The following is a 26586-nucleotide window of genomic DNA, read 5'->3' on the forward strand; positions in this document are numbered from 1 at the left end:
AAGACGAAATATCGTGTAGCTCAGTGTAGATGTAGGAGTGTGCTTTAGGAGCACGCAAAACATCCTAACAGAATGTTACAAGTCCTGACATTTTTAATAAACGTATAAACGTTCGAAAAGGTTTGTAAATAATTATAAAAGCAGTGTGTGAGCACCGTGACAGAAGCGAAACAGTAATGCGTCAATGTTTCTCTATGTAACGTTCGTGTGAAACATTGATTTCAAAATTATTATTTTTTATAAATTGAACGCAGCTATTTTTGTTTATGTGGCTGCAGCCTTATAATACTTTCAGACTGAGACGGTGTTCTGTCAAAATGTCAGTCAAAGGAAACGGAACATCATAATTTACTTTATGTTCATAACGAAATTACATATGAGTTAATATTCAATAGATAATGATTTCTTGAGAAAGGTTTCGTATAAAGTAATTTGTTCTGAATCTTAGTATACTTTTTTTTTAATAATAAATAATGTTTAATTATTAAATCGAAATGACTCAATTATGGGTTGGCAACACTGAGTTTTTAATATTTGTGTTAATAATCCGACTTTTAAGAAAAACCAGCAGTAGGACAGCGCGGCAGAATAAACTTTATACCTTAAATGGGGAGATTATGTTTGTCCAGCTATGGGACGCTTACGAGCTGTTAGATTATTCAACATCATTTTCGGTGTAAGTAATGTTGAATACTCTAACAATAGTTTGCTTCATCTTCCGAAAACACATGTTCTTTAATAGGTATATGTTTTTATTTATAGTAAAAACCAAAAAATGTCCCTGAATAAGGTGCTTAGACTTATTTAAAAATTTTCTTACATAATTCCCAACATTTGAACACCCTTGTAATATATCATTAATCTGGCTCACTCATATATATAATATCCCATTAATATAAATATGATATGTCTTGTCGTTGCCTGAGTTACTACTACTACTAGACTTTTTACTATAAAATTATTAATAAATTCTAATAATAAAATGTTAAGAATGTATTAATATACAAGGTCGATTTAAGCTCCATATTTCTTTACTAATTAACGGCATTTAGAACAACATTTAAAGTTAACATTTAAGAAATGTACAAATTCAAATTCCGAAGTCGCGTTAACCGTTATCTGCGCGTGCGCAAATAATACACATTACTTGTAAACATTCCTAAGTTTAAATGTATTGAAGCCACCTCCTTACTTCAATGACAATTTTAAAATTAACTATTATATAATTTTATGTCATGTACGTTTTATTTTTATATTTCTGTCTATATTTATATATATATTTGTATATTATATATATTTATAAACTTTTTTATTTTAATACCCTTGACGCTAACGTGGATTTGTCATGTATTAAGTTTCTTTTTTTTTCTAATTTAGATGTATAGATCTATGAATTTATTATATTATTTCAGCTGCCATGTTCGATTATACAATTTGTAGTGCTGGTCTTTAAAAAATCTTGGGCTGTGGCTTAATACTTACCTATATATGGTTTAAGGGAAGTTGTTTTTTTAAAAATAAATTGTCTTTATGGTCTTGTAAAACTAAACATGTCTATGTCCGGTCTAAGAAACTTTTTGTGTTCGCAACACAAGGTTGTCATATCTAAATCTTCGAAATCGTGAAAGTAACAGGAATAATGTTGATTATTTTTATAGCAGTAACGAAAAAAACGATTGTATTAGTAATTTGTTTGCTTAAAACTATTCCATAGAATTTCTCATTAAGTTAATTTATCATCAAAATGCTTATTCAAGCTCAACAAGGTCAACGTCACCCTAAAATCTAGGTTAAGTCCTGAGAAACAATAAATGTTGACAACCCTGGACAGACAGACATGTGTATAGCATACTTTACCTTCTTTATATAGAAACTGGCAAAAGTAGTAAAATAACATCTATCAAGAAAACTATATTTTTTTACGTCAAATATTTAGTTCGAAAAATTTAAAAACATATTTTTAAATGAAATATATTAATTAATATACAACAATAAATCTATTTATGATGTAATTTTTTTGTGTCTTAAAAATAGAGTGCTATTGAATTATTAAACAGCGAATGTCTTACTAAATCTTATATTATTCATTGTTATTCTAGAAAGTTTAGGTGGGTCACGCTACAGAGCGTAAAAGCGTTACTCCATTTCGTGACTCACTCGACGAGCCTTCAATATGTGAAAGGTTAAACTTTTGGAAGAATATACTCAGTGATATATATTAATTATAATATATTAAGTATGTATAGATAAAATTATTTAAATACTATATAATTTACAAAAATGTAAACAACACGATAGCGTTTAACCTCTACAAAAATAATAAAATTAGAACTAGCAATTTTGTAATTAAAACAAAATCTTTGTCTTTCAATTTTATTGAATTAAAAAAGTAACACGCTAAAATGTTGTTTAATTTATAATACACTTTTAATTAAATAAAAAGTACTAATAAGGCTGTTAAACTTCTGCATTAAAAATTTAATAATTGGTTAAAGATTTATAAACTAAAAATTTGTCGCAAGATATATTTACAAATTATTTTATCGCAAAACACATAAATCTTAATGTGCCATAATGCAAAAAATAATGAAAACTATAACATAATATCCGATAGACGAATTTTCCCACCAACGCGTTACGACATGAACCGGTGCGTTTCTGGAGCAAGGTCGAGTAAAGATGGCCGCCAAGTTAAGATGGAGGTACATCGAATGTCAGACGCTTTCGCGCCAATTTCGCTGTCATCAGTATTTTTTTTTAAGAAATCGATAATAATTGTAAACGATCTGAAAAGTTAAAATTATTTTTTGTAATGATGCTTAAGTTTTGTAATGTTGCAAGGCTATCAGTAGAATGGCGGACGTTTAAATTACTGGTTTCGTGTGAAAAAACGTAAAATGTTGCCAATACGTTTTAATAGGAAATTGTATGCACCTATATTTTTTTGCGAAATATTTGTTGTACGATCGAAAAGATTCCTAGATCGGATTTTAGAGCTAAATGTAATAAGAAATACTCGTATATGTGTCAGAATGTTGTCCCTCAGTTGGCAACAAACTTGACATTACAATTATGATATTTATGCAAAACAAATGACGACTTGTTCTGAATAATGCATATTCATATCAAATTCTTCAAAAATGTTCTAAATAGACAAATCGTACTTGATTCTCTTCAATATTTTTTGTTACAAAGTCATTGCAAAATAAATCGAGGTCGTATACCTATATAGAGATTAAATACCACAATTATTATTACATTAGTTACAAGAATACCAAACTTGTAAAAAATGCTTATTAAAGGTGAGATTGTATTTTTTTTTAATTTGACAGTTAATTAATACGATAGTACAATGGAAAAATTTCCAACAAACGTACAAATATTAAGCCAAAGATAGTAGTGAAACTTAGTTGACAGATGGACAGCGTATATGGACAAAAAGACAAATGACCTGAACAACAAGATATAGAAGCTTTGCATATTGATGATAACCATTAAAGGATGCTTATGATAAGAAAGTATGATCAAATTACGTCATCATAAGCTAGAAACATATAGAATTACCAAACGCTTAACATGGCCATTAAAATGGGAAATATAAACGTGTTTTACTGATGTTTTTTTATGATGGAATGATCGACATATCAGTAGGCGACATAATTCCATGATAATAGAACCATTGTCTATTGTCTTTCAAAGATATGTCGAGTGAATTATATAGTTAATAATTATAATAAAATGTAATTTGGCGTAACTCTAGATCATATAAAAATAACATTATCAATTATTTTAATCAATTGTCGTTTTGGAACAAAAACGACCCAGTTGGGTTAGTGAATCTTAATCGAAGATTTTGGATTCAAATCCGGGCAGTCATCAATGAATTTACATAAGATGAATTGTATGTCAATCCAATTAGAACTGCGTGGTGAAATTCTTTCTAAGCCTTCTTCTCAAGAGAACCCCACTCCTCTTATTTCCAGCAGAGAGACATTGACAGATAATTTGATACTTTAGTCTACTGCAACGTAAATGTTTTAAAACACCGTCATAGTTCAATAGCAACGAAATCATGATTTATTTAATACTTTCGTTTCGGCAACGGATTAATTTATTAAACCAAGGCCTTTTTTAATGAAACGCTCGCCCTCGATATTTCAATTACATTAAGTTTTGTTATAATGCAATAGGCAGGTACTAATAAACGTCTGATTTTATTGCACAACAATTATTTTTAAATTAATGTTTTAGTTCCTTTCTTTGTTATAATTAATTGGATCGTTTTATTCTTGGTTACTATGTTCAGCTTCCGGACAATATTGTCAAGAGCCGTAATGCAAAAGCGTTTTGTAAGTTTTGCAGTTGCGTATATGATGTAAAAAGAATCTCTTTAACGGCTCGTAAGTCAAAAATGATTTGCTATTGATGTACAATAACGATTCGTTAAAAGTACGCGAGCACTAATATTTTATACAGGAACTAACATATTTAGTCGCAACTTAAACCAAGTAATGTTTGTTGTCTTTATACGAAGCCACAATTATATATTTGTGTTGGTGTGCTAAAAGAATGTGCATTTAAATAACAATTAACTAAGATTGTGTGTATAGTATATATAGTATTAACAGTAGTGTATATATAGTATATAGTTGTATTAACAGTAATTAGTATAACTGTTGTTTTTTTTTTCTTGTAATGACATCACTAATTTTTTAAGAATGTAAATAAGATTTTGAGTGAGATTAGTAAAAAAACTTTATTTGGTTTATACTAACCGTTCGATAAATTGTTTTAAATTCTGACAAGGTGCTACGTCTCCTCAATCTTTGGTCTTTTTAACGTGTTCCTTACATTACATAATAAAGGCTACTTCTAGATTTCACATGTCTTTAGTTTAAACTGTGTCTTGACTATCAACCAGTTATATATAGTTTATATATAATTATATAAGATAAAAAAAACTATAAGTTTTGTGTTATAGATGTATTTCAAATTATAAATGAAGGGTATTCATAAAGTACAATTTTTATCTTCGTTGTATTGTCATAATATATATTTAAAAGTTTTTAAGTACATATTTGTAAGTAGTTTCGATAAGCAACCAGTATTTTTTTAATATCTTGAATATCTTAAATATATCAATTATGTTCCACAGTGTATAATAAAAATGTTATTTATTATTCTATCATTTTGTGTCAAATGGCAACACTCGCCTTTTTCTTAATTACTGGCTCGGGGCAAAGGAAATATCGCGAGTAGTTAGCGAACATCGCTAATGTCCGGAGAAAATATAGCGTACCCATGCGAAAATCTCTAACCGTGGTTGTGACGAATTTAGCACGTAAATAAACCATTTGTCAAGAAGTTTGTCGCTCACTCAACACGATCCACGCTTAACGCGTAAATTATAGGCTATCTCTTCTAGTATGTAAAACTTATAGTATTTTGTTTGTATCATTATTAAATGTTTTAGCAAATGAAACTCTAGGGATGTTGATAGAACCATCATTGTTTTAAGCTGTGATTACTCAACGTGCAACGGTGTATTTGCTAAATTTAGGCGCTCTCTAAGCAACATTATGCTCATGGACTTTCATAATTCGAATGTACATTTTATAGAATTATACCAAATGTAAAACTATCACCGGTTTGGAATATATATTCTACTAAGAATAACCATCAAGAAAAACAGTAGTTACGCTTTTTCATCAATCGAAAAATATCATACATGACGTAATAATCATAGAGACATTAAGGAATTTAGAACATTTGCATGATAGCTAATAGGCGCTTTTTAACTAACGATCACTTTTAAATAACCTAGGACTAATATTTATCACGTCTAGGCTACCCAGGCAAAGTACTAATATGTTGGAAACGTTATGGGAATAAATAATGATAAATCAAATAATAAATTAACATTTCATACTATAAAAGTATTTATTTATCTCAAATAAAACTTGCATGCATAAATCTTTATTTATTAGCACTGTGACTGTTTGTGAAGATATTTCCTAGAATATCATCAAATAATTGCGTTATTTCTCTTCAGCATGGAGCGTGTGATGATTTGTAAATACACATCTCAACTCTACTGCTATTTTACGTTTGTTTTAATTCACTTGTACATACCTTCTAAAGGAAGCAATAATATGTATCTATTTTTGTTTTATATTTACATATTTTTTCAATAAATTCATAAAAAATCCCCTCCTGCTAATTTAAAAAAAAATGAACGCACCAATTATAGCACACCTACGTTATGAAACGACCTCTCTTTCTATGCTTATTATATTAAAAAGATAATAGATCTGACAAAAAAAACTGAGTTTCTTTTACCGGTTCTTCTTGGGACAGGCTATTTTCTTTCCAAATCGGTGGTAGTTCTTAATTTGACAACCAATAAGTAAGTGTAATGCTTCTATATTTAATAAAGCATTTTGAACTCGAATTTGAATTTAGAACCAAACATATACCCGCGAGTAATAAGACACGCATGAGAAGTAATATTATCAAGGCGGCGATGATGTATTCAGTAACCAGATATATTATGTTTCAAAGCTGGGCAATAGCCTTCTGTTTCGAAAAAAGTTTTGAGGTTATGTCACCACACAGCTCCAATACACATGTTCATCGACAATATGTAAGTTTACTCTTTCTCCTTTAAAATCTCCTCAAAAAGAAAGGGAAGCCTTACCTGACTAACTATAGGCAATATATACTTTACTTTTATATTTAACGTTAATATATCTGAGAGCAAAACAGAAGCCGCGGGCGATGTCTTGTGCAATCATCATGCAAAGTAATACTTGGAACGTTAATCATAACTCATAACCTTCTTTACTTCCTGTCTTCAAAAACTATTGGCATAATATTACAATTTGTCACGAAAACCATTAAGGACACGACCATTACTTAGCTCTCTAGGCATTGTCTATTATATTCGGAGCCTTTTACCCGGGGTCACATAATTAGATTCACTGAAACATAATTTTAAACTCAATGTCTGCGTAATAAGGTTTAAAGTTGAACAAATGTATATGAGCATCATACCTAACCCAGGTTACCTAACTGATTTCCTGTTCGAACTAGAATTACGTTACATTGATTTGATTCAGATATTCTTGGTGAGCAAATAAGAAAGTTTGTTTACGTAAGGCATTGTTTTGTGTCATTATATTAAGGCAGAGATCCCTAGGTTTTTTATATCGAAACGATTGAAGAAAATTTGAACAGAATATTATATTTTATTCGACACCAGCTTACCAAAGCCACCTTTTAAACCAATAAATCCTTAATTGTATTAAAATGGTAACTGTTATATGTAGATATTGTAATAAAAATTAAAAACAATAGCGCAATTTGAGTTTACTACAGACTGATACAATTTCAACATCACATATTTAGTTTTTGTTAAAGCTTTCTACAGACACGACCTGTCGCTAGTTTCATTGTATGTCTTTTCGTGACTCATAATCAACAAAATCTTGTATTTATCGTTACTTGTAATGTAAAGCACTTAACCAAATCTGGTAAGGCAAGTTTAATCAAACAATACTAATCTTTACTCCAATGCAAATTACGTTTATAATCCCTTGAATAGTCAATAAATTTTTGACATATATATGGAGCAGCAATAGTTCAAAGTTTACATTTTAGGCAAATGAGACTTTGTGTTTTACTTGCTAAAGTTGATTATGCATCGTTTCGAAATCAGTGTCGAATTGCATGACATTTATATCATAGGTCACAAATACTGCATTCTCATGATAAGAAGTGAGCGTTTTAATGCAGTAACAAATACAATAGTTAACGTTTCAAAGAAACGGCAGTTTTGCATGACGCTTGCGTACCATTTAATGAGCTAGCTATTGCAGGTAAGCTATGGTTACTTATCATCCTTATCTTCTTATTTGGGCGTTTTGATCTGAGAGAGAATTTATACATTTTACATAAACGAATGTTGAATGAAAAGGAGATTTAAAAGAAGTATAGTCGGCGGAACCTGGTCGATATGGCAATAAAAGAAGTAGAGTGAAATACCGAAAAACGTTTGACACGTAAGATAGACTAAGAATTAGAAATTGTACGGACAATTTCATACGGATGAAAGTCAACTACCAATGTTTTTGCATTCACCATATAAACCTCACAGCCCCTTCGTGCGCTCAATGTGCTTAAAAAGGCAATAACGTTTTCTCTTCACGTATTAATATATAGATTACATAGCTCACTATTTAATGTCTCAAGCAAATCAAACCATTTTATTCTTGAATAGTATTAAACTTAAATAGTAATTATAGCAAAAATACAATTAAAACACATTGTTGCGTCTGACATGACGATCTAATCTTCCACGAACGTGAAGTCGATACACCCAAAGCAATTCTGTATAATAAATAATACGACAGAAACTTTTTTCTTACAAAATAAAATATTCCTTAAAGTGACATCCTGTAAATATACCACTAATGGACAAAATGCTTATTTTTTAAGACGGTAACATTTAGTATATATAGGACCAATATATTTTATACATAATATATCTGTACGGTAATAACACCTCGACACTGTTTGCCTGTTCAACCTTGAAAATTGTCACATATATATTTTTATGGAGAAGGTTTTTATAATGTCGGTTTTGTTGTAACTCGTCGCTAGATGGCATTGCGTCACTTTAATTTCTAAACCAACTAAAGATCGTTAAGACTATTGGTATATCAATGCAGACAGAACGTCTGCCATCCCATTACAAGTCATAGACAAAGCAGTTCAGTATCTCTTACTCCTCTGTTTGTCAACCGATTTTCTTTGATAGATAGTGACGAGCTTTAGTGTTTTAAATTCGAAATAAGAACTGAAAAAGAATGTTCGAGACATTCAAATTCATATATATCTTCAAATTTCCTGTTATAATTATGGTCGAATTAGGACCACTAAGCGAATACTGGTACGGAACAAATCAGGAAATGTTATATTAATAATGTGACCACCCACCGTTCATCGTGTAATGACAGTAACTAGGTGATATTGGCTTTCTTTACAACCTTTTTAGCCTAGAAAAAACTCGTTCAAATCACATTACATAATAACTGGATCACAATCGAGGCCAGCCGACTGTTAACACTATACAATTACAACACCAATTATGAAATTTATTACGCGATTTTAATGTTTACCTGAATACAATAAGAGCTATAATTCTGAGCCCGACATTTTAGTCTGTGATAACATTGTGTACGGACGACCCAATAATTGTTTCATTATTTGAAAACATAGCAGAGGTCTTCGGATCTTATGAACGATGTAATAAAATTGATAATCGTTTATATATACAGCAGTAATAGCTTAGTCTTGGAATATTATTGTTATTGAATTCCTATTGATCTACAAAACTTGTCATCCTTAGACCACTTCCGGTCGCGAAGGAATGCCGATGTGTATCAATATGTCAACAGTCAATGAAAAGTATTTTTGTATTAATTCACATAAATGTAATATTAAAGTCGTAAGATTGTTGTGATTTTTAGTTTTGAGCTGTTTTTGTTCTATTTATTTACAAGTGTTATACAGTACAGTAACAGCCTGTGAATGTCCCACTGCTGGGCGAACGCCTCCTCTCTCCTTTTGAGAGAATGGTTTTGGAGCTTATTCCACCACGCTGCGGGTTGGTGGAATACATATGTGGCAGAATTTCAGTGAAATTAGACACATGCAAGTTTCCTTTTTATGTTTTCTGCACCGTCCGAGATATTAAAATCGCAAATTAAGCACATGAAAATTCAGTGATGCTTGCCCGGGTTTGAACCCATGATCATCGATTAAGATTCACACGTTCTCACCACTGGGTCATCTCGGCTTATGGACAGTTATATATTAATCAAGTATAATTGCGAAAAAAGATTTATTTTACATAAAACCAACTTGCACTTTTGAAATGCCATTTAGCGAGATATTAACTGAACGGAAATATCACCAACGCAAATATAAACGCTACTAAGAAGAAATAGCTATATTACATATATTGTATATAATGAGTATAGCTCATTATATTATACCGAGTCATCTCGGCTTTAACTGTTATACAACTGTTATAATTAATCCTAACTAGTGATAGAACTTCATTCAAGCTTTTTTGCTTAGCCACTAAATATTCTACCACTAAACATATATAGCACGCATTCATGAATTTCCTTTTGAAGTGTGATTTATATAAATACAGACACAAGTGAATATTTTAGATATTATATGAGAAACGAACGAATGAAACGAACTATACTATATAAGAAAACGTTTATATATCTTATAGCCGTTGACTTTGACTGACAGTTAACATTCTCATTGGTTGTCTCGACACGTCTGTACTCTCGTTACAAATTAATTTGAAAATGGAAAAATAGAAATCTTGCCCTCGTAAATTATCACATATATACCGGGGTAGTTTATATTAATTAACAGCATTACCCGTGGATTTGCTCGCATTATAATTCAAAGTTGCTAAATTACAATTTTCATCACTACCTTACGGATAACATTTTCAAAAACCGTTCCTTAGTGCTAACCTACTATGCAAATTATGCAAATTTTCTTGCTGCTAGCCCCAGTAGTTTGGGCTGAGTGTTGATTAATCAGTCACTATTTCTTATATATATAAATATATAGATAGATAGATAGATAATCGTTCTGTATTTACTTAAATATTACGCCTTAAATTTTCACAAAATAACGAATAAAATCAGGTGCTAATAATATTATTAAGAAGCAATAACTCAAAATTAATATGATCAAAATTAAAATTTCAATGAAAAATTTACATTTTAAGCATAACAACAATTAAGGTAAAATTGCAAAGAATTTTAATATTAAAGTTGTTTATAGAACAGTTAATATAAATAAAATGCCCATAAAATATAGACGTATAAAGAATAGCTAGATTATATTATGTTAATGGTGAGAAAGGTTGTAAGGTACTGTTGACCGCAACCAAGGTTTTCGAGTTCGACCGGTGACATTCGAACGAAATCACACCAATACGGATGTGGCATACACCGATACCGCGCTAAACTAGTTCTTAAACGCATAAATGTTGTAAACATCAAAAAATAATAATGCCAGTCATTTTAAAAGGCTAATCGTAGCCTACGGCTGAATATACATATATATTTTAATTATTTCTATTTATCTGTAAACTATTTGAATATTATGATTGATTTTATTGAAGACTAGACATAAAAACATATTTATGAGATTTATAATTCTTGTGTTATTGTAGCGTTTTAGCTAACAAAGAAATAAACAATTTTTTTTGTTATTTCACATATATTGTTTTATGGATAAATGTTACGCGAGATGCACAGAGAGGTAGAAGATAACTTAGCCCTTCACGCTGTTCTACTGCGGTTTGTTATAATATATTTAGATACCTTACTTACAAACGATGTTTAGCGGATGATTAGCAAAACGATATTTTGTCTTCTTCTATCGAATGTCAAATCATTGATGACAGAAAGAGCAAAGTCAGTGTTTATAAGGCCGTAGATAATTTAACAGCCTCTATATTACCCCCTCTCTCAGTTGTGGAACATGACATGATTTATGCTTATTATTAAACTATTGAATCTTATTTGAACAGGGAATATGTCAAATTGTTTTAATAAAAAATAATAATAATAAAAATGTTTTTATTGTTACAGATACACGAGCACATGACAACAGACGAGCTCCGGAACGTCTTCCACGTGGACCACCACAGTCACGTGCCACAGTACCACTTGGTGCACCTCACCCACCACCTCTCAAGGCGGAACATTCCTACATCGCACTCATCGAATTCACATTCACTAAATGCAGGGAAAATACCCCATGAAAAGATCTCAAAACCTACAAAGTCTAACAGTCAACCTTCGCTTCTCAACGATGAAATGTTCATCAAAGCGAAGGAATACATCAAAGACGTTGATATCATTGGAGATTTAAATAACACAGTGAGTGTGCAGTTTAATGTGACAAATTCTAGTGAATTTAGTGATAGTGTTAGTGATGGTGATAGCGAGCATCCGGTGGAAGACCAAGAAGATGATGTGCATAAAATCGAGCTGGAGGCGTTTGGGAGACTATTGAAACTGGTGCTGAAGAAACAAGAGGGTTTAGTGAAAAAGGATGGTTTGAAGATGTGGCGTGTACTGACTAATGATTCGCAGCCGCATGGAGTGGATTACGAGGAAATGAATTCCGTAAGTTCAGAGAGAAACCGTTTATTCGTTTATTATTATAGTACAGCCTGTTAATGTTCCACTGCTGGGCTAAGGCCTCCTCTCCCTTTTGAGGAGAAGGTTTCAAGCTTCTTCCCCCAAGCTGCTCCAATGCGGGTTGGTAGAATACACATGTGACAAAATTTCAATGAAATTAGACACATGCAGGCTTACTCACGATAATTTTCTTTACCTCAAACACGAGACGAGTTATAAACACAAATTAGGCATATGAAAATTCAGTTGTGCTTGCCCGGGTTTGAACCCACGATCATCGATTAAGATTCACGCGTCCTAACCACTAGGCCATCTCGGCATTATTTATAATATGTCCTCAATATATTATCGAAAACAGATATTCAGAAAGAATTCTAGTTTCCTTTTTTCTAGAAACATAATATCTCAATTGTTACAACGGTCACATTTGTGTTTATTTTTTGTTTGAATAAACTTTAAATAAAGGTTATATATATAAGTTTTTATGTACTCTGTAAAAATAGAAGTTTATAAGAAATATAGTTCGATTCCAAAGCTTATGAAGAAATACAAAAGTCGAAGACTTAGACAGACACAATCATTTCACTTTTAATTGCTTTCGAAACTTATTTTCCCAGATACTAATACCTAACCCATATACTACACTATCAATAGAGAAAAGGGAAACCATCCATGAAAAACTAGAAATGATTGAACATTATACAACTGATACGGGAACGATACAGAAAGCAAATTTCTACTATTCACATAAAAGAGAAACAAATGTAGTTCCTATTTCTGTTAGCAATAGATGCTTAATTTGCTTAAATTATTTATTCTATGTTGTATATTGTTCCCTTTGTTCTTGTGGCACGCAAAAAATTCGCTCATCTAACGTAAGGTGAAAGCGTTACGTCTTCCCACGGAGGCTTATCTAATGAAGTTAAGTGAAGTCAGGTGATAACTTTGAGAAATTAAAACATTGCTTGCATTGTGTAATTATGGTACAATAATTATGTTTTTTTGTTATAATAATAGATGATTATGCATTTAGAAGTTAATTTTCAATGGATATTTAATTTGTCACGGTTATTGATACATTAATTACGGCTATTTATGATAAGTCTTTAATATACATTCGAGAATAATTTGTAGGTTTAAGAGAATCCGAAGAGAATTAAGAGATTCCGAAATTTGAATTAAATATATTATAAAAATAAATATATGGACACAATAAGTAATTGATATGACGTCTAAAAGCGTTTACTTAAAAGAATGTGGTAAATCGAAATTTGTTGCTTCAATTTGATTGAAAGTCTATTCCGATGATTTAAATTGTTTTCGGTTTAGTTGCTTATCAACTGAAATGAAGTATTTATTTAATCTCAAACGGCTTGCTTATTCAAAAACATCGCGTACTAACTAAATTATGTAATGTCATTTACATTGTAAAACCATTCGTCGTTTAGCGAATTTGACTTGGGGATTTAAGCACTGCTGGAATCGGCAAACCAAAAATATTTTGAATACCTGATTTCTCGGAAATCTAATATGGATTTTTTTCCGACAAAAAAACCAAAGTCATACTTCAATAATATGTTTAGTTCATTAAAGCATTATGTCAGTTTATTAAACCACATTTAATTTTATGTATTACATAATTGGACAGACTACTAGGTATACAATCACATAATCAATGGGTATGATGATGATAGTCTTTTTGTAAGAAGACCACGCCGGCCATACTCATCGTCAACTAGCCAATCGTGTTGGAAATATTTAAAAAAAAAATCCACTACATATTATAACATCAGGAACGAAATTAGTATTTCGCTTATACAAATGGCATGAGATCTAAACTATGCGCCAGACTTGATATTTGTCACAGTCACTTCTTTCCCAACGTAGACGCTCACTAAAAACTAATTTTACGCAAATCCTATCCAAAAATACATTTTCTGCTTATTTACCCGTGCGAAACCGTATCTAATCAATCGAATTAGGTAGTATCAAATAAAAACATCGGCTAAAGCATGCTAAAAACAAATCACATCACGTGTAGATAGATATGTATATCTGATAAAATAATATAAACTTTAACAGAAAAGGAAATCGCGTTTACAAAACTCAAGTACATTGACCACACATGTCAATAAATATTATAAATAAAAACGCTAATCAGATTTGACTTTCAGAATACTTAGACAAATGTAATTAATACATGAATAAATTGAAATGATCACGTTTTTAAAAATACCACGTGATTAGTGTTATCGTTTATTGAATTTTTAATAGTTTGTTTTTTAGTATCCCATTTGATAATCTATCGAGGAAAACTTTTGGCACGTTTTATTTATGTCATTAACATATATTACGAGAGTTTTGGTTATTTATTTATTTAAATACTAGCCTTTACAGACTACTTTTGACGTATTATATTCTTTTAACGTTTTATAAATTAAAATCTTCTAATTTTACATTGCCATTATTTTTTCGTTCTTTGATTTAAAATGTTTAATTTTTTTATGTCTGGCTATTTTTTTTTTGGCATAATATGTAAGGCACTTGATTAAAAAAAATAATTTGAATGTAACGAACGTTTTAAAACTTCCATCATCCAGTAAGCGATGTTTCTTTTTCGTCCATTTTCATTTAAATTATGAATACTTTTAAAATAATCACGTCAATACGTACAACTTTAATAATCATGTTCACTAGTCATTTGTTTGACTCCATTTTACTATATCTGTGCTAGGTCTTAGTTATTTATAAATCTATTAAATAACATTAATTTGCATTCTTGTTGACGGACGAAGTGCGTAGTTGGTTTTGTTACAAGTATGTTTGGAATTTTGACCAATCCAATAAATCTTTGTGGATAATTTTACATATATATATATATATATATATTAGTTTTAATTTGTGAAAGATTTTTCGTCACTATTAATTCATAAGGAAATGATAATGATCTAGATATCAAATATTCATATTAATTACAAACAGCTTTGTGACAATTACGACACAATCACTGCACGTGACTTAGAAACTACAAGGTGCAAAAAAATCTGTACGGAGATATATTCTGTAACTTCCGCTTTAGGAACCAGTTAATCCAGAAACACTATATAAATGTATACAAAAATAAATTCATAAAATCGAAATGTCTGTCCGTTTTTAATGTCTCGAACAAATACCATCTTTAACTTATTATTTGCAAGTTACCAAAAACAACTAATGTTTATATTTTTGCCTGTATGCTTGTTTCGGTAATCCTCAAAATGTGTAAAATTACAAATTTAAATAATTGAATAGTTATTGTGAGGATTAAAAGGTGTCGTTTAGTATTTTTTTTATCAAAATCGGTTAATTTAATAAAAAGCTACAACAACTTAAAACACATCAGGTAAATATTTGTTTACCACTATTTTATTCATTAAGTATGTAAAATTTATACACTAAAAACTATTGTCGAAAAAATATTTTAGAATAATAAGTACTACAATTGGTAGGTAATACCTATATATGATAAGTTTTCACGTATGTATTTTCAAATCCTTTGTTTCCCGTGATACCAATTCTACTACTAGTAATAACTCTTAATTTGATTACCTTTCTTACTTCTGCAGTAGTAATTTGATAGAAGGGTAGTAAAAAAATGCCCTATCTCTAATTTAAAAAGGAATTGAATACTAGAAAAGTCACAAAGTGAACTAATGTCGTGTACTTATAAACGTGAAATTTATCAAATTTTATATATTAACTAAAAACGTCACTTTACATAGGAGCTCAAAATCGGATAGATCACCAAATACGGCTAAGATAATCGATTTGAGTAGCTTTCATATTTCAAATCGCTCCATCTGTTCTCGCTCGATCATCAATGAGCTGCGAAGCCCCAAGCAGCTTTGACGTAAACGTTGACATAACTCCGTCAACGTCTCGCGTTCGTGCATTGCATATTATGTCTAATGGCCAACGCTTCGTAACACACCTCGTTGCCGTCGGTTGACTTTTCTAATACCATTTAAACATAATTTCGAATTTATGCAATAAAGATTAATTTAATTTATTTATTTATCACTAGGAAGTTCTTCTCTTAGTTTCGTTATCTGGTAATTTAAACATTTATTTTCAAAAATCAATAATATATTCGCGTAAGATGTTCTCCACAAATGCAATCGGGTCTTCTACCTAAAAGGTACAGAATATAAAGAATGTTATATAATAAATTATCATACGTCACTTTTTAATCAGTATTACAAAAAATTAGACCATAACAGGGCCGTGTGTGAAAAAAATTGATTGCATTTTTAAATATTTTTAGGTGAAGATATTTTTTAAAATGCCAAAAATATTGTTAATATAAATAAATTTCTTGTCTGTGATATTAAATTTTGGTATGATTATTATAAATTTCAATGGGTGAAAAATTCCAGGTATTATAGCTCCATCCCCTTAATATTCTTTGATGATCATTCGCTTAATAATTTACAAACGATAACGAACTGTCTGTGTCCAAATCAGCTGCTTTAGAGCTTAGTAAGAGTAGACATATTAAAATGATAATAAGGAAGCCATAATCATAAATATTTTTATTTTTAAAATCGTCTTTTTTCCCCTTCGAAAATGATACTTGGTATTTAGGTACCATTACCTAACAAATTATTTGAATATTATTTATTTTCTTTATATTAAATTCTTAATAAATTATTACACTCAGATAAAATTTCAATAATGAGAAAATAATAACATGAATAATCGATATATAAGATTCTAGCTTGGGATCATTTTAAATATTATCAAGATTTTTAATTATAGAACAACTTTTATTCAACATTCGTAGTATCGCAGCCTTAACTTTGTGAAACGTGCAGACATTTTTTCGCCATTTTAACCTTTGCAATCAAGGTCATAAGAAATTATATTGCATGCGTAGAATGTTTTATCGCGTAAATTTTATTTTGCCGAAGTTTTATTGTTTGGTTATTTATATTGTTTTTATTTAATATAATATGTAAAATTAAAAATAAAGATATATTTAGAAGCTAACTAATGAAACGAAAAGAACTAGAATGCAAGCCTGTTTACCTTTCTTTTTTTTACGTCAAGTAAGATTTTACACGTGGAATCGTTTATAACCTCAAAAATTCCCCTGAAGCTTATATTTGGTCGTATTACATAATTATTTCATTAATTATGAGTATTAGTTAAGCTACTTTGTTTTTGATCAATAACAATGAAATACTTTCTTCATATTTATCCCATTCATTATTAACGTCCATAAATAAACTGTCATCAATTCGCTTGCAATTAGCGAGTGATATTCCTATATCTACACGTGTATACTTATTTTAATAATATTTATACAATAAACATTAATAAAAAACATTAAATATTGCAACGTGACTCGAACTGGTCTGTAAGTTGATTGGTTTATGAATGGTGATGAGAAAATAATCGTCTAATGTTTTATAATGATGTTTTAATTTATGCGAAATGATCGCATCCCAGTTTATAAACAATATGTATATTATATTATTCAATAGCATCATATTACTTTTATTTTATCAAAATTATCTTCGCTGGAAATATTTTGATAATATCAAACTTTTTGATTATATTTCTTAATCATTTTAAAAGGTTTTTATTTAAAAATTCGACGAGTTACCCGTCCCGACTTCTTAAGGATAAAATTCAAAATGTACTAGTTACTTTTTATTATGTTCGTAATCAAAATCCACATTGTATTCGTTCGTGTATTATAAACGTTATCGAAACAGTCGAGATCTTCAGTAAATTGACAAATAGTGGACTTAGCAAAAATTGATCTAGGTTACATTTATACTGGGAATATTTAGGTTCCTTCGTCAAAAAAAAAAAAAAACTATTACATATTGACACGGATGAAGTAGCGAACAATAAATAGTTCCAAAAATTCACGTTATACAAATATCATGGCTATGTATCGTAGTAGTCGAATAGCTAGTGAACGGTTGCAATGGGTTCACAGTTCTCACGACATGACTCATAACAAAGGTGACCATTCGACCCTGTTTGAGCGAGACTGTCCAGATTTTCTGTAGTATAATATCCCATTGTTCAAAATAGCTTTGAAATTCAAAATTATTATAATTATTAATTAAATATTCCTGTAAATTTATATATTAAAAAAAATATTATAAAATAATATTTAAATATTCGGGAGACATATATATGGTATATGTATTGGTATGTTAGAATCCTTACATCATCCCGAGTGACACTGGCTATTAATTTAATTAATTAATTCATTCATTCAGGGAATTTTTAGGTAAATAAATGTTATAATGTCATAGTTAAAAATGTCTGCATAATTTTAATATAGAAAATGGTCACATACTACGACCGCGCTTGAATTCGGGAAAGGTGCATTGTCGACAGCCTTCGGAACTGGTGTTGCAATTCCTACTTCCGTGATCAAAATGCCTTTTAATTAAATATATTTTCATATCGTAAATCGTATTTCATAGGTTATCGATATTATCTGCATTGTGATTGAAGTTTTGGTCTTATCTATATTTTATCTGATGTGTTCCGGATTCTTATGCATACTGTTAATGGATATAATGACAGGCCTATTTTTTTTTAGTTATATTTTTTTGGAATAGCCGAAGGTATTGTATCTTATAGCTGACTCCAATGACAGCAGGATTAATAGATCTCAAACAGTATGTGGTATTCATGATGGAATCGAAAATAAGGCTATTTCAATTTCAGTAACGTTGCTAACGAGCATTGAAAGTAAAATTAAAGTCGATATATATAAGTATGTCATAAATAAATATATATTAACTGAGAAGTGTTTGTCTTTGTAAGTGCTGTTAGAAAATGGCATAAATTAAGTAATTATAAACGTTGCTCATTTTTACTCTTCCTTACGTATTTCTATTTTTACTTATATTAAGAACAACTATAAAATCGTTAAATGTTAGGTTATATTCTGTCAGTCCGTCAAACTTAAGTTTTTCGCAGCGTTATTTTATTCATTTTCAATTAAAATTATGAGTTTAAAAGCGCCGAACACCGTTGAACTTAACTGTAGAATATTATTAATATAAATTATAATTGAAAAAATCTTATGTGCTTTATATTATAGTGTTTCTTTTGTAACATAAGATATTATTTTCTGTAGAATACTTAAAGTATCTAGAAAGTAGCGTAAAGGTTTATTTGCAGGGAATACCTGAGTTGGCTTTTTATATTAATTGTTTTGGGGACAATAAAATTTAATAAAAATGTACTCAAACAACGAATTCCCGCGAGGGCATTGGAGTTACGACCTCCGTACAAAATGATAATTTTAAAAGAGACATTTTCATTCGTTTCACAATTTTTCCTCAATAAGCCATGTAAGGTTCGATGCATCAGATCGCATACAATACAATTTAATGGAATTTCTTTATTTTAACAATGCAACCTTCGTTTGTCGCTTCCGTTCATTGTTGTATGTATAGAGGTATGTATATACTGTTGACCTCGCATTCTCGGTTTTAGTTCAGAGGTTAACAGAACTTACTGATCACGTGAGCTTGAATTTTACTTGACATTTGTAGGGTATATAACGTCACTAGAAAATAAATACAAGCTATTTTAATCATACGTAATATTTTTTTTTGTTTTCGCGCGCCTTTGAATTTAGTGTTGGCAATTTACATTTGTACTGTATATCTGTTTAATTTATGAAATTGTTTTTATTAACTACGATTTACCGCGCGCGGCTTCGCATGCCCAAAGGGGACAGTTAGGTGCTCCTATGTCCTTCTCTGTACCCAACGTGTATGCGAAATTTTATGATGATCTATTGAGTAGTTAAGACGTGAAAACGTAACAAACAAACATGCTCACTTTCGCATTTATCATATTAGGATTAGGTAAAAAATATACTAGTAGTATTTATTGTAGGAACAAACAAAAACTATTATGTAAATACACATAAACAGTTTACTAACAAAGTCCAAAATTTTGATGTTTTTTTTTCTATTATAAAGGATAACGCTACACGAAGGAGCCGCAAATAAACAGCATATTTAATATTACTAAAAACATTTTTATGCTCGATTTTCCATCCTTAGTAAACGGTCACCTTTACCACTTATCAAAATGTTTAGCCAATCGCTATTCTCATCACATACACCGCGCTGTCTAATTAGCAATGTAAGTGGAGCAAAATAACAATGGACGTCCCGAGAGACGATATCACTTTAAATTTTCTCAGCCTTGACCAGTATAGGTGTGACTTAATACTAGTTTCAAATAACCTCCTTGGTTTAGTGGTAGAATTGAAAAAACAAATCTTTTTCAGATCCAATAATATTATAAAGAAAATAAAACGCTAAATTTTTTATTTTAATATGAGATTTTATTTCGGACCATAATTGGAAAATTAATTGAATTTATTATTTCAGGAAGGCGAAGATGATATAGGAGATGTCTATCAAGACGATGAAAATGGTGCCGCACTCCTCATCAGAAGGCATCCGAAACATGGTAAACTTGTTGTGGTGAGTATATCATTCATCTATCGTTCTATATGATTACTATTAAAAGAAAAATAAAAGTAGGTATACACTATACCAATCGAAGGAGGAGTAGATTAACAAGCCTCAGCTAACAGTTTTTCTATATTGTTACTGTTGGTAAGGTTGTCTGGGTAAGTGCCACCCAGGTTCTACCGCAAATCAGCAATACTTGGTATTGTTGTGTTACCGCTTGAAGGGTGAGCAAGCCAGTGTAAGAACAGGTACAAGGGAAATAACATCTCAGTTCCCAAGGTTGGTGGCGCATTAGCGATGTAAGCGATGGTTAACATTAATTACAATGCCATTGTCTATAGGCGTTGGTGACCACTTACCATCAGGTGGCCCATATGCTATTTATATATCATAGATTATTCAAATCTCGACCAGTTATATCGCGTCAGTTCAATGTCAACGTTGTTTACATTTTTGGATTTGAACCCACGATCATCGGTCGAGGTTCACGCGTTCTTACCAATGGGCCATCTCGGATTTTTTTTCTTTATTTATTCTAGTGATGATTATGATTTAGAAAAATAATATTGTTATTGTATACAAGATTAATTACGGAATTTATTTGAAGGTGTTATAATAATGGTGCGTAGCTTTCCGAGATGGAAATACCAATAATAATGAGAGTCAGACCGCAAAATATATTTAAGTATCGATTAACTACTGAGGAGTAATATGAATTAAATTCCTTCAACTATTTTTATACTATTTTTAATAATTATTATAATTAGGTATTTGTATTTCATTATAAATATTGTCTGCTCTACCTATAAACGTTGTTTTGGGATTGTGATTAGTAAAACATGTCTGTCTGTCTTTTTTCTATCAAATGTCAAGTCAATGATTACAGAAAGAGAGAAATCGATGTTTGTTGGTGCCGTATATTTTTACATATTATTCGCTAAGCGTCAGCACAGACAAAAACATTTGTTTTCTAATACTTTAGAGACGCACTTAAAAAATATCAAAATGTCAGGATAAAACTGAAATGAGTTTTTATAAGTGCGCTATTTCAAATGTTCTTTCTAGAATTCACACCCTTTCTAGAATAACACAAACGTGTCGCGATAAAATTCATATTTTCAATAAGACTTTATTTTAAACATATTTAATGGTAAATTATTTTTTATATTTATTAATATTTCAAGTTTAGTATATTTAATGTGACAAGGTGTATCAACTTTTTGGTGGGTGCCACTCTAGTTATATTTCAACCAAACAATAATACTTTGTATTGCTATGTTCCGGTTTGTGTAAATAAATAAAATAATGAGTAAAAACTCTTTTATGGAAAATCGTTTTATATTAAGACGAAAAATCGATAAAATTATATACATTAATTAAACCGATAGTCTGTCAACACGTCACTTGAACAGGAAAACATAATATTTATTGCCAGCAATAAAATTGACGCGTTATTAAAAGAACTGTGTATTAATTAAAATTTTTAACTACGTTTTTATAGTTTTGGTACTAATTAAATGATAATATTAAGCAAATATGAGACCAGTGGAACACGCGAATGTTAACAGAAGATTTTATGTTCAAACTTCGTAACGAAACCTGCTATGACAGCTAACATTCTACAACATGTGTATATGCGTCTTGGTGGAGAGACGCAACGCAGCGTGGTGGATTAAGCTCCTTCTTGAGAGGAGAGAAGACGTTTGCCCAGTAATGAGACTAGGTTTTGGCGAAGCTCATCATACAAGCAAACTTTTGTCATAAATTAACTATTATATTATTTTTATTAATTTATTTTTCATATGCTGCAACAAAATGCTACGTATGATAAGAAATATATAAAGGCATAACAGTACAATATAAATATACCCTAATGTAATATAAGAAAAATAATGAGACAAAAAAGTAAGAATGAACAAGGGATACAGAAAGAATAGTTAAGGGCGGTCTCATTGCTATAACCATATGACATCTCTGTCTAACCAATATAACTATCTCTTTCATACCCATAGGAAGTGCACGAATGTTAAATAATAGTTAATAATAATAAATAAAAAGAAAACGTGACATTTTTCGTCATGTGTCATCGTTCATTGTATCAAATCGGTATTAATTATGATAAAGCTTATAATATAATATTATAAAAAGCGTATTTACTCAAGAATGACATTTTTTTTTTATAGAATAGGAAGGTGGACGAGCATATGGGCCACCTGATGTTAAGTGGTCACCAAACGCCCTTAGACATTGGCATTGTAAGAAATGTCAACCATCGCTTATAGCCAATGCGCCACCAACCTTGGGAACTAAGATTTTATGTCCCTTGTGCCTGTAATTACACTGGCTTACTCACCCTTCAAACCGGAACACAACAATATCAAGTATTGCTGTTTTGCGGTAAAATATCTGATGAGTGGGTGCTACCTACCCAGACGACCTTGCACAAAGCCCTACCACCAGACATTTATAATGTTTGAGTTTCCGCCCGCGTGTGGGGGAGGAGTGTTAGGCTACCTACCCTTTTCCATACCCTTGACATTGTATTCAAAACCTAATAATAATCGGTTGAGAACCGCATTGACGTATTTTATTAAATAACGATTTTTAAAATTAATGTGTAATATTAATCATTCTGTGTCGAGGGTTTTAAAATAATATACATCGATAATTTACCAAACTTTTGGCGATGATAAATACTACATGGCCAAGAATATAACCCCCCAAATAACATGCGGTTCATAGATGTTACCTATATATAGAAACTTTACTATGTCAAATCTTATCCAATTATACGATATACAAACATATATGGTAGGGCTTTCTAGATTTTTTTAAAAACTGTATAGTTTCAGTACAGGTCAATGATTTGTTCTAAAAGCGTACTATTTTATAGGGAAACTGAGACAGTATAATTAAAGGCACAATGTACGAAACATCTTAGGTCACAGCTTAAATTTCTTACGATTTTAATTTATATCACGCAAAATAACGCCTTTGCCCGTATGCCTTATAATTAAAAAAAAAAAATAACCTAGTGCTGTGATGAATATATATTGCTTTTGACATAGACTATAATATTATTGCTTTTTTATAATTGAATGTGTGATGTCGTCGCTCTGTATCCCAAACAGGATGTACTTAGTAAGTATTTTGGGCACGTGTCAATGTCATAAGACATACATACGTGTCAGATTATTCGAGATTCATGGTGATGTGGGTTATCCCCAAGCGTGTCTGGAGGATGAAACGTTTTTGTGATTTAAAATAACGAAATCATACTCATGATAGGATTATGTAAACCAATTTTGGTATCAGTGATCGATATTCAAGAATCGATATTGTTAAGTCATCGGTATTATTTACATAATAATTTAATTATCTAAGTTGTATTGTAATCGATATAACAATGTTCTTAATAGAATATATTATATGATCGTGACTTTTTTTATTGAAACTGACTTCGTTGAAAATAATTATAACGCGTGGAACTAAGTACAGTTGACAATACTCAGATGTATCTAGACAATAAGGATATAGTTTACAATTTTGTCTAAGTAATGAGCTGAACAAATATAACATAAAATAAAATTATATGTGTTTACGAGCGAAATGTTTTTTTTTTTTTTTTGGATGCCGACAATTCTATCATCCGTTAGCAAAACGTTTTTTGAATTTAGTAATCGGACGTTATGCCATATTTTTGTAAAAGGAATTAAACAGCTTTTTTTTTATATTAAACTTTTTATATAAATAAGGACATAATTAATTTTGTAATTTTATGCCACAATTCGCCGAGCAATGCAATAATTAATTTTAATTAATAACTTAGTTTTATGTCACGTGAGTTTTATTAGTCAAAGATGAAGTAAGTTTTTTAAGTGTTTTATTATAATTTAATTACTGTTCGATTCAAATTTAATAACCATAAATGTTAGCATTTTATACTTAGCTACTTTATAATTATCTGTGTAGCTATAATACTCGTTTCAACTCATTGATATTATGGCTAGCTTAGAGGTCTTATGTCAAGGAATTCACATTAGCAGCAAGGAATTATTGTTATATTATTTTAATTTATAGCAGCTACGAAATCTTTGTAATATGCACTTTTGCTCTACTTAGAATAATTCATTCATTCATACACTCAGCTAAATTTCGACATTCATATTTTTAAAGATAAATACTGTGTTTTTAATGCTTCAATACAACGAACTATAAACATCGACAGACAAAAGAAACGCAAGTAGTCTAAGGCCGATTGCAACAGCAGAACTAACAATCGGCGGGAAAATCTTACAAATTGTTAAGACTTAAGTCTTACTACTGTATATCATTATCGTTACATAGAGCTATTACTGTTGATATTTCAATAGCCTAAAAATAAATACTTCATTGGGCTTGTGAAATTTTAAGGTCGATTTCTTTTTTACTGTGTTATCTTTGTTAAGACTATTTTCACTAACGATTATATCATTAGTATTATTTTATTTTCTTATTATTATTATATTATAATATTAATAATGTTATGAGAGACATAAAAATTATTATTAATTTCATAATTATCATTTGCATAATTCAAGTTTATGTTTAAGTATAAAGTTTATTTTTACTTTCATATTTTGTAAATACAAGTCATTAATTATAAAACTATAATATTATAAGAATGTACCTATAAGAAATTAAAAATATTAAGGGTGTTGATAAATGAACCATCGTACCTGACTTTGTTTTTTTGTTTTCTCAAATAAGGCACTGATATTTCTCTAAAATGCCACCGTTGATTTATCGTACACATGACATAGAGCTTTTTCCAAGATATGTTTGATGATAAATATAACATTTTTTTATTAAGCACTTAAATAAATTGTTAGAAGTTTTAAGCTTAGAATAATTTAACAAAACAGCATATTCTTTATGATTGTTTTATATTCCATTATTTAACGTTACTATTTTCAACAGGAGGGTTCGATCGGACACGATTTAGTGATACGTCCGATACCAGACACCATGGCCGCTCAAGACGATGAGATGTTCATGGACCCGACCAGCATGACTGACATGGTGTCCATAGACACTGGGCTTCCTATTGGTGAGTTATTTTCTACCTTTCCAATTTATACAACAAATTTAATCCTTTTATATGTGTATATAACTATTAATTTTATTAATATCAATGTTTGAAGTCCATATACTTATATATCAATATAACAAAGTTTTGTTTATATTATATATTGTTAGATTTATTGAACGTAATCTCTTAATTAAGCGAATTAACATTATTGTCGTGGTATCTCTACATGTAGCTGTTACCGAAAATTTGTTTAACTAGACGTTGCAAATAAGGTTTTTTTTTATCATTGCTATTGATATCGTTGGTATAATATTATTGTATTAGTAGTTGGTATCTTCATGAGGAGTTGCAAATCAATGTAAATACGTTTTCAATTCGTACTCAAAGTCAAAGTCAAAAATCTTTATTGAATATAGAAGGTTACACTTACTCATTGATTCTCATAAATATCCCACCGGTACTAAATAATATCTCGGAAATAAACACCACAGACCTGAGAAGAACCGACGAATGACTGCATACTGCCTTGGATAACACATAAATCTGTTGGTACTGTATTTGAACTTTACCGGTCTAGATGGATCATCACCAACTATCACTTTGATATTTTATTTAAATATGATATATATCTATATATGGTAGTAAGTAAAAGATAAATTAGATTGTTTGACTGACCTTTTATAAGGACAAAGTTTGAATGAAATTAATTCATTTTCTAATCTATTATAAAAAATAACACCAGCAAATGAACGTGTGC

General features: G+C 30.3%; 1 protein-coding gene across 9 annotated transcripts in view; it reads left to right on the forward strand.

Moving 5' to 3' along the window:
- Positions 1-26586, forward strand: part of LOC126777160 (A disintegrin and metalloproteinase with thrombospondin motifs 18) — a 133403-nt gene that overhangs the window by 90732 nt on the left and 16085 nt on the right. For all 9 annotated transcript variants that reach the window (XM_050500096.1, XM_050500095.1, XM_050500097.1 and 6 more), the window contains 3 exons: positions 11694-12233; positions 20672-20767; positions 25718-25847. In XM_050500096.1, the coding sequence (XP_050356053.1) occupies positions 11694-12233; positions 20672-20767; positions 25718-25847 (766 nt within the window). The remainder of the gene's footprint in view (positions 1-11693; positions 12234-20671; positions 20768-25717; positions 25848-26586) is intronic.

Source organism: Nymphalis io, chromosome 22, assembly GCF_905147045.1.
Source record: "Nymphalis io chromosome 22, ilAglIoxx1.1, whole genome shotgun sequence".
In the NCBI taxonomy this organism is placed as follows: Eukaryota; Metazoa; Arthropoda; class Insecta; order Lepidoptera; family Nymphalidae; genus Nymphalis; species Nymphalis io.